Source organism: Echeneis naucrates, chromosome 24, assembly GCF_900963305.1.
Source record: "Echeneis naucrates chromosome 24, fEcheNa1.1, whole genome shotgun sequence".
NCBI classification, from domain to species: Eukaryota; Metazoa; Chordata; class Actinopteri; order Carangiformes; family Echeneidae; genus Echeneis; species Echeneis naucrates.
The window spans coordinates 6,723,011-6,739,008 of record NC_042534.1 but is presented as its reverse complement, the minus strand read 5'-3'; the positions used below and the strand labels follow the sequence as shown (position 1 = coordinate 6,739,008).

Here is a 15,998-nt window from a genome sequence, read left to right as displayed (position 1 = left end):
CTGCATTGTAGCTTATTTATCTGTACATTATGCATCACACTGAATGGTTTTTTTTTAGATAATAAAGAGAATCAGCTCCTCTGGGAGAAAAGAAAAGTATTCTCACATGAGAGGTTTATACTGAACGTAGAGAAACCTCAACACTCTGATGCCATACATGTCACCAAAGTCTTTAGTGAACACTGCAAACTCTAAGATACACTGTGGCGATGTGGTGGAAAAGAAATATTGAGCAACATATCATGAGAAATGTTCATTTCTGTGTCCAGTTGTGATCTTCTTGGTGTCAGTGTAATTTTTCTAAGTGACACTGCGATTGTGATGAAATCTGTCAGATATAAATAGCAGTTTGCACAGGATTGTTTTAAACAGTGGCTGTCTCAGCGGTCTGTATTTCTGCTGAGGGTCATATTGCCAGCACTGGGAACTCAGATGCTTCACTGGCTGCAGGACACATTCCTGTACCAGGTTCAAATTCATCAGCAGCCATCACCGCTGCTCTCCTCTGTAGAGGTTCAGTGGAATAAACCTAACCACCCCTGGTGAAGGAAAGGAGCGACAGAAAGGTTTTCCTAATAATTCACTCATTACAATTTTAAATAAAAATTTCAGAGCACTGGCTGGAAAGCTTAAAAGTGATGAAGAAGGTACCTGATGGAAATGTAATTTTATTTAGTTAATTTATCAATATAGCAGCATATCAAGCCAGCAGGTTATCTACATAGCACAGAAAGAGTAAAAATGAATGGGGCTATATCTGCCTGGCCAATGCGTTACTACTTTCATTTTGATGGAATTTGGAGAGACAAAGTTTTTCACACACAGACGGCATTAATGTGAACAAAACTGGCCTAATGGCTGCTCCAATTAAGGGATGAAATTTCCATGAGAAAGGTTTCAACTACAACACCATTAGTCTGTGTAACATGAAATTGCACAAACAGAACAATTCTTAGAAAGTATGACACAAAAAGGGGAACTATAATTTTAAATCAGGTGTCTCATGTCTCAGATTGTCAGTTTGATTTGAGTTTCACCTGGATGGATGATCTCTGTCAAGACTGTATTTATGTGTAATTTTGTGAAACGTCTTGAAAGTAAATATATGCCATGTGCACAGAGTGTTTCACAGTGAAATGGTTTGAGTGTTGATATGATTATATATTCACTCTGATTTCATGGACTAAATTTCTTACTGTGGCTTACATTTTACATTTAACCAAAATATTCCTTTATATTGAATATTAAATACCTTTAGCTGTATATCAATTACTTTTAGCAATTTTAATTGTCTGTTCACTATTTTCAACTCACAATTTCAACCATTCCTCCATTTTTCTACTGACTTTAAAAAGTCATGTGTTAAAGAAAATGATTTAATCCCTTTAGCTAATTGTTTATCCATTACCTTGAACTGACCATTTATTGATTGCATTTAAAGAAGTATCTGTTGGTTAATATATTGTTCCAACTAGTTCAAACTATTTAATCTATGCATTTAAATAATTCAATATAATTAATGGCTCAAGTATTTAGCAAAAAGTAGAAGCCAAAAGCAGTAATGAATAAATGAAATATTTCAGTAATGTTTAGCTGTGTAGGAGGGAAAAATGGCTGATATATTTAAAAACACCAAGTCTGAGCTAATGGTTTTCAGGGTTACGCTGACAATTTTCTTGCTCGCGGTTTGGTTTTCATGCCTGTGTTTTTTCAAAATCACATCATAGTTTAAACTTTTATTTTATGACCTTGACAATCTTTTCATAGCTCTTTGCAGCAGGTAGCAACTCCAAAGGCATGAAAATGTTGTCTAAACTTAACAGTTACCTTCACTTCAAAATGCAAATTTAGTTACTTAAAAGGCAAAAATAATATGGACACATTTTTGAACAAAATACAACTTAAACAAAGGAACGTTATGTTCTGCATATTCAAATGCTTTGTTGGTTGTTTTTGGCCTGATGGGGGCGCTACAAGCAAAGGTCAAAACTGTAAAATTTAAAGTAGCCTACTGTGATTACTACACCATCCATCACCTTTAGATGGAATGAAACAGGCTAATATTTCCTTCTTCACTCAGTCACTGCCACAAGATGCCAATTTGTTTTGAAACAGAGAGAGCACTGACTCAGAAATATAAGCTACCTCCTCGAAATGTTTTTCACTGAGCTCCATTTTAAGTCCTGCTACCTAAAAAGAGAGATCGTGAATGAGGTCAAGGACAGACTCTGCAGACTTGTCCGCCCACACACGTCCTGTGCAGGACTCTGCTATCTCTGCCGGCCAGCAGCAGATTCACACACGTCAAATCCTGGAAGAAAGGCCTTTGTACGCCCTGACAGGTGAAGCTGGAATGTCAAAGGCACGTATTGTGTAGCAGAACAATGATGCCCCAGCAGATGTGCACGTTCAAATTTAAATTTACAAGCATACGCACACATTGGCATACACAAATACCCACCCCACCCCTGCCTGCTCGCCCTGTCTCTGCTGCCCACCCACAAGTGCATACAAATGACGGCGCACGCACATATTCCCCTCACCCGTGTACCCACAGCCACGTGTTGTCGTCTTCGCAGTGACCTGCTGTGATCTGCTGGCTAATCACCAATTTTTACACCTACGTATTGGTCATCTGTGACATTCAGTGGGTGTTTAAGATGAGAGGTGTTCCTTAGCATTCGCACAATACTGTGCTCCATTATCCCTGCACCAAAATAGCCAGAAATATTGTATTGTGAGAATTTCCCAGTTATGGTGGTGAATGCTCGTGCAATATATTGTTCCAGATGGTTATGGTTGCTGCCGCCCAATTTTGTGACCACAGAGGATAGCGGGCAGCGTCTCTGGGTAGAAAATTGTCTGATGCATGTGCGCGTTGCGAGAGGACTCTTCTGCTGGAACCTGTGAACAGACTCAAAGGGTTACAGAGGGTGTGGGTGTGGAAAGTTCTTTAAACTGTACAGTTGACCGCTGAATGACTTTTCTGTTTTATTTCTAACGGTGTTTACATGATCTCGCTGACATTTCATTCCACTGTTAAAATGCAGAGGGAGTGGAAAAGAAGTCGACCACATGCTGAGTTTCTTTCAGCATCAAACTGCTTCCATTTCAATACTGAATCAAATCTAGTGCTAAAATGTGGAACGTGTTCGCTCGTTACTGCATATAAACACAGTATGACATTCAGCCCGAGCCCTCATGACTCCAGCTATTAAACAATTGCACAGAAAAGAAGTGCGATTTCAGTGTAGACACACTTTGTGCCACCATCAGAATTTGCATGTGATGTTGATAATCAAAGAAATTCCTGAAACTCATGTGTCCCAGGTTGCTGACTGCCAGGTCTGATTGTTTTCCAGTGTGACGTATTCGCACGTTGGTATTGAGTTACATCCAACCTTTTCATGGACAGCAGAGACTCACAGAGAGCAGCTTCTCCCGTTTCCTGTGTCCCGCGACCTCTAGGACAGGAATTGTCACTTACTCACGTCTCTTGTCTAAAAATAGAGGAATCCTTAGCCATGTATAAATGGTAAAGGCAAAAAAGAGCTTAATTTTATTCTGTGAACTAATTTTGTGTTCACAGTTAATAAGTAGTTTTAGGTAGCAAGGAAAGACTGACATATCAGATATGCTCGAAAGTCCAAAGGTTCAAACATCCAAATCCAAGTTAGACATAAGAGAAAAGAAAAAAATTAATATAAAGCGAGAGATAAAAGAAATCCTATAAAGAAATGCTATAAAAACACAGACCATTCAAAGCTGACTACTTAACACATCTTGCATAAAGATCTCTCCCAAGACTGCAGTAAAAGCAGATAATGTCTACCCTCGAAGGGTACAGATGGGATATTTCAGTGGGTGCAGAAAGCCTGCAGAAAATGGTTGAACACATTCATTTGAATAAGAGTGTGTATGCATATGGAAGCCCACCCCTACGAGCACTATCTCTGTTTGAGAGATATTTTCAGCTGCAGGAGAGGGAAAAGGTAATCTTCCTCATATCAGTTACAGGGGAAGAAAAACATGTTCCAGGAGGGGTTTTGTGCAGAATGATTTTCTTTGCAGTTTATTTTATTTTATTTATTTATTTTTTTCGATTTATTTTTTTCCCCCCCCGCAGCAACATTTAAAACACTGCGTAGGTGTACGCCAGGAGCACTTTGATTCAGATGGAGAGCTGCATAAAATTGCATGACAATAATTACATAGATTAAATATGACCTTCTACAAAATAGCAGAATAAAATGATTCTTCTGGCCGACTCAGTCAGCAAGCGAAAATGACTTCCTCTATCTCTTTATCACTTCTTCCACTGTCTCCATGTTGCCAAATGTTCTCCTACAAAACCGTCACATCCGTCTTTTAATATTGTGGATCGGACAGAACTGAGAGAATCTATCCAGCCTTCAGAGTACAATACGCTTGAAAAATCAACTAACTTGTGTCCAGTTAATGTATTCTTTCAAATGCATTACTCAGTGTCCTTGCGAATGACTGTGCCAGAACCTTTGACAATACAAACGTAAAGTGTTAACCAATAAAATCAATACGTGCCTCTGCAATCAAAACACTGACCAATGAAGATGAAATGCAGCTCTCAGGCAGTTTACCGGTACATTACCCCAGGAATCATAAAAATGGAGGGGGAAATATAACTGTCAGGGCAAAATGAGGAAACTGTTTGGGCTTCTCACCAGAGAGACGGCTCCTTTTTCATTTCAGTGACTAACAGAGACGTGTTCAGACCTAAAGATTTTTTCCTCCAGAACTTCAAGACAGATGCAAGAGAATATTCAATGATAGTTATGGGGGCAGAGTTACTGAGGTGTGTGTGCATACTGAACTCACCATTTAATACAAATCAATTGTGAGAGTCCTAATGGACTACTGCAGCAGTTTATTACTTTTTTTTTATGAAAACAAAGATTAATGTTCAGGGACTGCTGAGTGCAAAATTAAACTGTGACAGATATATGAGCTCTTTTAAATTTTTCAGTTTCAAAAAGCCATTTACTTGAAAAGAGTACAGAACAGAACGAAACAGAAAGTGTGTGATCTGCAGTTCAGTGCTAGACTTTGGTCCCGGTGGAAACTCGGTGTCTGGTGATTTGGCAGGGAAGTTATGGCCTCGTTCTTTTTCGCAGGTTCTTAGCTGAGAGGATTCTACAGTGCTTTTTATGTGAAATACAGACCCACAGGTTCTGGGCCATCGCAGTTTAATGCTGAGCCTCAAGGAGGTGATGCGGTCTTAACTCAGAGAAAACATCTCTGGAGGCTCCTACTCACTATGTTGAATAGCGTACCTGCTCTCAACCAGACCTCTAAGAACAAGCCAAGAATTTGCGAATAAAGGCTCATGGGAGTTTTACATCAGGTCTTCTCTTCTGGAAAATACCTCCTTTACTTGATTCACCACTTTCCTGTCTGCATTAGACCTACGGGAGCAACAAAATATCCATGAACTCATCACAATACATTTTCTGTTATTGCCTCTCATTATGCTAGATTGGATTTGATAATTGTTTTTTTAGGGAACCTAATGTGGAAGTTTTAGTTATTGATTGGTCTGCACAGTCAGCTTTAGTGCAAATACTAATTCAAATACTCGCTATATTGTGGTTATATTCCTTGTCGATACGATGGTTTCATTACTTTTATTTATATCACAGTGGAGCTTATGGACCCTACAAAGCTCATTAAAAACATATAGTCAAAATTATTACATTAACTGCCTTATAACAGTAAATCATATGGGATTCATTGCTTCTTTTTTTTTTTTTTTACAAAATATCCTACAATAATCATAAAAGGTGTCAGAGACTGTTCTTTTGACATAGTATAGTACGGTGTAAGCATCCACACTGCAGACCAAAAGGTCAATGTGCAGGATTAATTATTCAAAAATAATAATACATTTCCTGCAACGTGATCTTGATGTGTTCTAATAAACGGGTCACATACTTGCAGATAAATATTTCACGTTATATTTGTGAGTAATGTTGACTGTTATGCAAACCACTTTAAAGACTCCATTTCTATTCTAGTGTTAAAGAAGAAAAAGAAAAAAAGATCCACTAACAAAAATGAAAGTGTAAAATAATAATTAGAGAAAACTATACACTTGAGTGTTAGATGGCGTGATTTCCCTCAGGTTTAATTTGAGCCAACCTCACTGAGGACAGAAACACTGAATTCCCTCTTTACATCCTACTGGCAGTCTTTGAGGCCAGCATTAGGGCGTCCACTAGAGCAAAGTGACACACTTTCAGCAAGTAGGAACATGCAAATAAAAAAACAAAATCCTATTTGTGTAATTGCCTATTTTGAAAGCCATTTGCATTGTGTTGTCTTGGTGCAGCTTTGTTTTGTTTTTTTTTTGCTACACTTTGATTACTGTTGCAGTACTGAGTGCTTTAATCAGGCCTCAGCAGTCCGAAGCAAAAACACTTCACATTTCCAGCAAACGCATTCTGCCCACTGACGGTTTTCAGCACAAGAATTGAATTAGAAGAATTAGAAAACAGCAGCGAACAAGGAAAGACACAGCCCTCATCTGCTTCCCACTGCCTGCACGGTGAGGAGATGTGACGACCTCTGCTTGTGCTGTCTGGCACAAGTCGTTCTTTCCTTCCTCTGAGTTCACGTCCTTCACTGACAGGCCCTACCTCAAAAGTGACTCACAAACGGCCATTACACTGCATCAGCTATGTTCTCGAAGCCCTGTGTCACCTCTGGTGATAGATGTATGGACATCTAATTAAGGAAATTGGTCTACAGAGACCAAAGCTGTGTCGATAGATCTGACCTGCCGGCTGATGCGTTTGCCAATGCTGATTATCTCATCCACAGACAATGATGTTTTATGGAGTGGAATGTCGCTCTGCTGCCTGGCTTGCGACAATCCATAGTTAATTCATTGTGGCAGATGATAAAAACAATATTTAGAGAAGGCATTATCAAATCCGTACCTTCTGTAGAACACACTTATCTCTGTCACAGAATAACTCGAACTCGCTCTTTCTGTACGCCGCTCTGCACGTCAGACTAGTCCACTATGGGTGATGTTTCATTCGAACCTGCAATATATAACTTATGAAAAATGTCTTGTGTAAAGCAGCACCTGCCATGAAAATAAAACTCACTTTTAAAGCAGGATCACCATATCGGGGATCATTGCCAAAGAACTGTAAAGCCCAGAACCAGTATAGTCAAAATATCCTACAACTTGTTGAAATGCATAAATACTAGTAAAATACGGATAAATTATTTCTGAAAAACATATATATATTTGCAGAAACTTTAAAGCAGCTAATTTTGTACCAAATAAATAAATACAATATTAATTGTGGACTTGTGGACTGTAGAGAAGCTGCTATAGATTTTACCGCTGGGTCTGCTTCTGCTTGTTGTGCCAAGTTAAAGTAACAGTTGCTGGCTATAGCTTTGAATTTTATAGACACTCATGAGAGTGGTATTAATCATCTCATCCAACTCTCAGCCAGGAAAGTGGATTTCAAAAATTGTCAAAGTAATAAGACAAACTAAACCATTCCAGTATAGCTGGCAGACAGAGATGTATGACTGGTTTTAAAACCAGTTTTAAAATCTGCATCTACCAGGAGGTCTTCAGCCTTGTTTGGCTTACAGAGTCGGTGATGAGATACAGTAGATGTTCACTAATGAGCTTTAGAGGAGCTGGTGTTTGTATTTTTGCACTTTCAAGAGTCAAGCGAGCTGTTTCCCCCCTCACATCTTCTTCAGCTACAAACATTTCTAAATTAGTGGTTGCTAACAGAGAGCTCTTTGCAGAGGCTAGACAGCAAGTTGCCAAGTGAATTTCCCAGGCTGTGTTTTTCTTGGCTACTCCTTTTCACCCCCCCCCCCCCCCCCCATCATGGAAACAGTTGGTCTGATCTCCTCACTCTTCAGTGACACTTGACCTTCCTGAGTGAGCTCTGCTTGGTTTCCACATGCCGCAAACAAGCTTCAGTGGCTGCAGGCATCTCTGCATGGCTCCACTCTGCCCACCCCAACAACAGGTGAAAGGTCCATTATAGACACTGCATAAAGCCCCGTGGGGCAGATGGAACTGGTTGATAAGACACATGAGCTCAGTATGAAAGGATGTCAGTGAGCCAACGTAAAAAAACTTATGGCACAGGATGTGAGGAGTCACCAAGAAGATTTAGATGTCAAACTGTGATGAAACGACATGTCCTTGTCTTTTGTGCTCAGAGGTAATTAAACTTCCTCGGCCCCCTTTGTCCCCTGCGCAGGTCGCTGTGGGCGAATACAGATGGATGGCAACGTGCAGATCAATCTGCCATCCCCGGAAAGAAAAATTACAGAGATGGACAAAAGGAGCTGGGTTGACAAGAGTATTTACTAGGAAGATTCTTTTTTCTCTCTCCCAGCAGCCTCGGATCAAAGCTGCAGGGATCGTACGCAGTCCATCGCTGCAGTGGAATATTTACATAGTTATTACAGAGTGGATGTATACAGTCAGAGGAGGGAATAAGTTGGAAGGGGGGGGCAGGAGATGTAATGTTTTAGAGATGGCAACGTGAATGTCAATGAGAGCTGAGAGTTCCCGGGAGAGCTAACGAAAAAACACAGATGTGGATCTTGTCTGTTTTTGAAAGAAAAAATAAGTCTTTGTCTAACAATGAATAACAAGTAAGAAAATAGCAATGTCAGTGCTGCTGTGTGCTGCAGTGCCACAGATTTATCTCTCTGTATGATCAGTATCTTCAGGAGGAATAATGAGCAATTGTTAGACGGGTATTAATTCTCACTGACTTTACAGCTCTATTCAACTTGTGTTTTTGTTATACAAATAGCCCCATAATCATCAGTAGCTGATGTCCACAAAAATTATACTATAATCCTTATTGTTGTATTTATTACAGTTTGCTTGAAAAGGAAAAAACAAAAAATAAAAAAAATAAGAGCCTTTGGCGCTATCGTGTCTTGCAGATTTATTTTTAACTGGCCATGTGTCAGGTGTCGGACTCTGATAGTTTGAGGGGAATTAATTATGCTCAGTTTGCTCAGTTTATTGCTGTAGACTAAAACTGGATCTGTGGATGATCTGGATTAGAATAACAAGAACACCGATTGTGGATAGAGGTACTGAGGAGTTATCTGAATGTAATTTGTCAGTGCTGTGAGCACCTACAAAGGTCAATTCACCTCCATTGCGCTGATAATTCAGTGATTCACATCACAAAACCCAGACAAAGAAATCCAAAAATAGCAAACTCTTTACGTCAATCATACCACTGGAAGTAAGGGAGAAAATGTTGGTGTAATTTGAGTGAACCTCATGCTAATAATGTTGGATGGAGCTCCTCTAATCATGAGCGCATTACACTCTTAATGACATCTAATGAGTCTAATGTCATCAATAGTCTAATCAGGCCACTGCCACTGTTACTTTGTGTCCTCATTGTCAATCAGCTGTTGCTAGAATTTTACTAATTTGAATTTTTCCTCAAAATTGAGAAGCCCTTTTTTGGCTGATTTCACTTGCAGCCCTTAATTTTGCCTGCATTCTCATCCACGAAGAGAGATTTGGATAGATGGGTAGCTTTTATATTTCTTTGAAGGTTAATGTGTTTTCCATGTAGCTCCCATTACTCTCTGTACAATATGCCTTTGGAAATGGAGGGAGCCTCCATCCAAACCTTTATTCCTCTAATAAAACAGCCCGGATTTGTGGCAGTGTTAAACACAATGTCCATCTAGGAAGAGCCCCCTAATAGCCCATTTCCCCAGAGAGCATGGGAGGCCACTTACACCAACCAATCATACAGTGGGGGAAGCTGCCCTGGTCCCCTTTGTCCATATTGAGATAATGCACAAAGGCAACAACAAAATCCTTTCACCGCGTTTATGTTGTCAAGTAGAACAATGATTTATGAGCAGGAAAATGAAATGAATAAAATGCCCGTAGGATTGTGATAAATGAAAGATATAGGTTAATGCACTGGATCATGCCTCTTTTCACACTCACCACCTTCATCCGTTGATGGCAAAACTGATTGAACATGTTAGATGAGGGCTGTAAAATGCAATGCATGCAGGTCCTGAAGACGCACGTTCTGAGGCATAAACAATCCTACGTGAAGCGCGTAGGAAGGCTGTCAAACGGCTTGGTTGGACTGCTTCACTGTTAAGTGCTTGCACGGTAATGGCCTCCAGCTCCTGAAGGCAGCCACATTGTGAGTCCTCTCACCCACCTTCAGGCAAGCTTTTAATGAGTCCTACAAGCTCTTTTCTTATTTCTGCCTGAGCTCAAATGCACATAATGAAAGAAGGTGAGAGTGACCTGTGAAATATCACGGCGGGCTCCAACAGTGCAGACAAAGAACAGATGTGTCTATGTGATGATATGTGTGTTGTTAGAAGAGAAGCTTTTATCGTGGGATCCGCTTTTGTTTGTGATTAATTACACTTCAGTTTACAGGAATAGTTTTAATGGAATAGCAGATAAAATATCTATTTTAGCTCAAAATGTTCTCTACATCTAAACAAGCGGCATAGTACACTAACAAATCCTCCAACCCAAACGACCGCATACTGCATGTTGCTTGTCTGTTCCTTTAGATTTGACCTATAACAGCATACCAGTGGCCAGGCGAACCAGACCTTCGTCATGGCAGCAGTTATAAACACAGTGATAAAATGGTAGGACAGTCATTATTGTTTTGGATTTTTTTTTTTTTTTTTTTTTTTTTTAGCAAAGGAAAGACTTTGTTATGTGATTTATGTTAACATATGTAGCAAATAAAGTTAGTGAACATTCATCTCCTTGTTACTCCACAAAAAACTTTAAGGATGTGGAAAGTTGCGATCATTGGGAAATGATCAACATTGTCCTGTTTGAGAGTCCTGTGTTTTGTTTGACAGACTTCCCCTAATGTGGAATTTTCCTTTACACAAATATAGATACCATAAAAGAGAATATTCGCAGCACATCTAAGTTTGGATTGAAAGACAAACTGAAAACAAAAAACAAAAACAACAACAACAAACTGTTTCAGTTCATTGATGAAGTCAGAAAAAAATATTTTTAAACTCAAATTGGTGTCAAGCTAAAGAGACAAAAGAAGCAAACAGCATTGAGTTTATTAGCTGAAAGTAATAATTTGGAGACATTCCAGTGTTGCTGAAAATGTCAAATAATTAGGCCGCAATTATGTGCTAATGAGCAACCATCAAATATGGTAAAGTTTGCATTATTAGATCACTAAGTTAGAAAGGCCACAGTAATTCTCAGTGTGTGAAAACCTTTTCTGTGACCATCTGGATTTCAGTGTCAGTCAGTAATCATTAGCTGACAGGATGGCAGCGTGCCAGAGAGCATTTCTCCATACTGATGCAGGGAGGAGGTCCCCACTATAAAGCACAAACATCAGCTGGAGTATGTCCGCAGGAGCTGAATGAGATTAAGTGTCTTGGCCAAGGGACAGCAATAGTTGTTAAGGTGGAGGAGAGTGGGCTTGTTCATTTCCCCCATTACAGATGTTTCCATCCTGGGGGAATTCTCACAAGAGGGATTTAGGAGTCGAACCAGCAATCTGTTCACAATTTCCTCTTCCTCAATCTTCAACCTCAAAGTTACAATTCAAAGAGGTTGAGTGAAGGACAAACATCAATCCTCTGAGGTTTTCCTTACATTGTTTGGGGAACGTTTATGAACAAGATTTAATTTTCATAAGTAACACCCTCTAGAGGAGGCAATGTTTTATATTTTATAAAGGTAATAAATTACAATCCCAGGCACTCAGTGTGATCAGGGCTGGTGTGTGGGCCTATATGGGATATCTACACACGTTTGCTGTATGAGGGAGAGAAAGAAACCTCAAGAAAGTAAAAGAGAGAGATGTTTAAACACATTCGGAAGAAGTCAGCTGGAAGACTCTGGCATTGCACTGCCCACACACTCCCACATGCTGAGCATCATTAAAAACAAAAGGGCATGACTGAAACAATGCTGCAGTCTGTGATGCAACAAACAACAAGTGAGAGCTGCTGAAGTAGGGATTCACCATGAGAGTCTAAAAACACATCAAGGGAGGAGGGAAGAGTTATCTCAATTCTTGATTAATAGATTAATTGACACCTTTTTTGGGGGGGTATTTTCTTTTGAAAAAAAAAAAAAAAAATACCATTGAAGAGGATTAAATTTCAAAGTTACACTCTACCTTGATATGCCTCAAGGATAATTTTTCTAATCGATATAATTGTAATATAGCAGAATTGTTATTTGTTTTGACATATTTTTGGCTGGGATCTGTTGGCTGGGATCTGTTGGGAGCATTGTTTTTGTTCTTACGCCACCCAGTGGGCTGGATATTATCCAAACAAAGAAAGATAAAGGAGGGCTTCATTATGGGAAAGTTTTACATCAAGATTGGATACAATTGCATCTATTTATTCGGCACAAGGTTTTTGCAGCATAAATTGATGAATGATCCAGCTGAAAATGCCAATTTTATAAACTCTTCCACGCATTTAATTTGTAATTTTGTGTGATCTTACAAGACCAAGCTCAGTGTCATTTAAAGAGACCACTTGACGATGTTTGAGAGCTTCAGGACCTGCGCAGGTCACCTCCTCCAGGAATAGGACATTTTGAGGATGGACAGTGAGCCACCACTTTAGAAATTCCATCTTTTCATCGCACACCCAGGGATTCCCTGCTAAGATCAACTGTAAAGAAGACTCCCTCTCATGCAGAAAACCTGAGGGAAGATACTGCAACTGATTCTGATTCAACAGCAGCATTTGGAGGTGTTGGGGGCCATGGAGGAGGGTCGCTGGCAGATCTCTGAGCTGATTCTCTTGTAGAAATAACTTGGACAGTTTCAGATTGTGGGTGAAGGTGGTAGGTTTCAGGGAAATTAATTTGTTCCCAGCGAGATTCAGCTCTTCCAGGCAGTGCAGGTTCTCCAGTGATTCAGGCAGCAACTCTTGCAGATTGTTATAACTCAAGTCCAGGTTTTGGAGATTAGGTAGCCTCTGAAGCAAAGTAGATGGGATGCCAGTTAAACGATTCCCAGACAAGTCAAGCCAGATCAGGCTGCTGTTGTAGGAAAACACCTCGGCATCAATTTGCTCAATCCGATTATTCTTCAGCACCAGACTGTGGAGTGAGGCATGGCTGAAGATGTTTGGAGGCAGATGATCCAGCCGATTACCTGTGAGATCCAGCGTGTTTAAATGAGGAACCCCTCTCAGTAGATCTGAAGGCAGACTTGTCAGGTTGTTGTGGTAAAGCTGGAGGTAGTTTAGAAGCGGAACAGCCCTCAGATGACTGGCTGTAACAGTGCTGAGACCGCTGGACTGGATGGACAACCGAGAGGTGTTGGGAGGTAAACCATCAGTGGGGAAAAGTGTAAGGGAGCTATGGCTGCACAGCACCTCTGCACCTGAAGAGCATGAGCACAGATCTGGGCAAGAGCGAGCACCTCTTTTCTGGAGGCGGCATTCAGCCAGTGCAGCGAACATCAGGATCAGCCACACGTTCATCTTTAAACTCTGCATATATGCAATAATATATAAATACAAATAATCACATACTTTTACGTATACTCAATGAACTGTAAAACTCCTGGCCACAAAAGTAAACTCCTACCTGAAAGGCAGAGCAGAAATCCCTCTGTTTTAGACCTGGACATACGCAGCATAGGGTATATTTGTTCCCAGGAATGAGTCAGTACGAATGTTGCAAAAGATGTTGCAAGAGGCAAATAAAGGTAAGCAAACAAAGCTGAACATCAACTGGTGACTTTTTTTCCCTGTACTGTCCATAAGTAAAGATGTTCCCACACTTAAATCAATATTTTTTTTTTCTTTTCCTCAAATAATATTCCATGAAAACACCTTCAAGTGTGATATGTAATGAATTGAAAGAGGCATTAAATGTATTCCTTCGATGCATTTATCTCCCTCCCTCATCTCCCTCCAAAAATGCACAAACCAGAAAATCCAAAGTTCACGCAGTTCATTTTATTCATTTGCATTCAAATATCAGGGTGGGGATTAGAGACTGCTACCCTCGCCTTCAGTTTATTCAGTATAGCATAGGATAAGGTTTTCCTGCTTTCCATGTAATGAGTGGCATCAGTCTTTGAGGGATTAAGTGGTCAAATATACTAAACACACTGTCCAAGTATTTCTTTCACAACACATTCTCTCTGCAATTGAAGTGCAAAGAAAGACAAAGTCTGAAATGCTTTAATCACATCATATCTGATTACACATTCATGGTACTTAAACATATTTAACTGATTGAAACATTAGACATCAGTGACAGGCTAAAGTAGGAAGATTATCATATGAGACACAAACAAACATGTTAAGACTGAAGGTTTAGTTCACTTTCAGTCAGTGACAACACTGAGCGGTTCGACAGAGATTCCGGTTTAGCACATATGATGTTGTCTGGGAGAAAAATCTTCTTTTTGTTCTTCTGAATCCACCTCCAGAGGTACTCCACCTTCCCATCACACACCCAGGGGTTAGCAGTCAGGTCCAGGCCGTCATCATCCAGGGAGTTCAGCTGGTCCAATGAACCTGGAGGGATGTGGCTCAGCTGGTTGTCATCCAGACTCAGGATTCTGAGCTGAGTGAGTCCCTGAAACAGGTTTTGGGGGATTTTGCTGAGTTTGTTCCGAGACAGGAAGAGATGGGTGAGGTTCTGGGTGCTCTGAAATATGGATGCATCCACATTGTCAAGCTTGTTGTCCTGCAGGTTTAGCCTCTCCAGTTTGGTCAGCGGATCCAGAGAATTAGCAGAGACTGCCTCCAGGTGGTTGTTGGAAAGGTCGAGGTTCTCAAGGTGCAGAAGCTTCTGTAACAAATCAGATGGGATCTTTCTCAAATGATTTCCAGATATGTCCAACCAGGTGAGATTGCTGTTGTCCTCAAGCCAATCTGCATTTGCTTTTTCAATCTGATTGTTCTTCAACACCAAGCTTTGGAGTGGAGCGTGGCTGAAGACGTCTGCAGGCAGCTCAGTGAGTTTGTTTCCTGTGAGATCCAAAGTGCTGAGATGAGGAACGCCTCTGATAAAATTAGAAGAAAGGTGCTGCAGGGCGTTGCTGTACAGGTGGAGCCCTTGTAGCAGGGGTGTGGCATTTATATGTTGCTCAGTAATGGAGGTGATGTTTGTGAATTGGATTGTCACCATGGTGGTGTTCTTCGGGAGACCCTCCGAGGGGTACTCCGTCAGGGGAACCTCATTACAGACCACCTCAGCTCTCCTGGAGTAGCATTTACAAAGATCCGGACAAGACAGAGCACCATGGCAGAAGCACGCCAACCAGAGGAAACTAAGGGCACACCAGGTATTCATTGCTAGGACACAACAAAGGGAGCACATAGAGAATTAAGTATGAGGTGGCTAAGAACAAGAGAACTTAAATATCCCGCTGAGGTATTGCACCACTGTAAAACGTCAGACTACAAATAAATCCAGTACAAATGACAAAGTTTCAAGGTCATGCACATGGTGTTCATAACGGTATGAGTAACTAAATTGAACTTACTTCTGTTCTCTGATTGAAAGAGGATCAGCCAGACTGCTCCTCACATCAGATTCAGCAGTGCTAACTTGAAAATGAGTCATTTGGGGGTCAGAGTCCATCAATCTAATCATTACTTATTGAGTAAACAAGTACCGGTCACAATTTTTCAAGGACAGGCAGTTTCAACAGACTGAATGACTCTAACCTGCAGGGAAAGCACAGACTTGGAAAAGTGCTTTGCTGCTTTGCTGAATAAAGTATTTCAACTTAATATTAAGGCATGTTTATGTTTTCAGAACGTCCCTTCAACGTGACCATATATGAGCTCACTTTTAATGGTTGGATGTTTATTTGATCCAGCCATGGGAGAGGAAGGGTGAGAAAGAGGCAGGGAGGATGTGGGGAAACAAGCAGGAATGCATGCTCATCAATATAACGTTAAGTGGATTTGATTTA

General features: G+C 40.4%; 2 protein-coding genes across 2 annotated transcripts; both read right to left on the bottom strand.

Moving 5' to 3' along the window:
- Positions 1-12,525: 12,525 nt before the first annotated feature.
- LOC115038046 (phospholipase A2 inhibitor-like) lies at positions 12,526-13,542 on the bottom strand. Its single transcript, XM_029496864.1, has one exon. The coding sequence runs from the start codon at positions 13,540-13,542 to the stop codon at positions 12,526-12,528; it is 1,017 nt and encodes a 338-aa protein (XP_029352724.1).
- Positions 13,543-14,371: 829 nt separating this feature from the next.
- Positions 14,372-15,370, bottom strand: LOC115038047 (leucine-rich alpha-2-glycoprotein-like). Its single transcript, XM_029496865.1, has one exon. The coding sequence runs from the start codon at positions 15,368-15,370 to the stop codon at positions 14,372-14,374; it is 999 nt and encodes a 332-aa protein (XP_029352725.1).
- Positions 15,371-15,998: the final 628 nt, after the last annotated feature.

What these genes read in the sequence shown, in the direction of transcription:
- LOC115038046 (XM_029496864.1), bottom strand. Translation starts at nt 13,542, where the DNA reads ATGAACGTGTGGCTGATCCTGATGTTCGCTGCACTGGCTGAATGCCGC.
- LOC115038047 (XM_029496865.1), bottom strand. Translation starts at nt 15,370, where the DNA reads ATGAATACCTGGTGTGCCCTTAGTTTCCTCTGGTTGGCGTGCTTCTGC.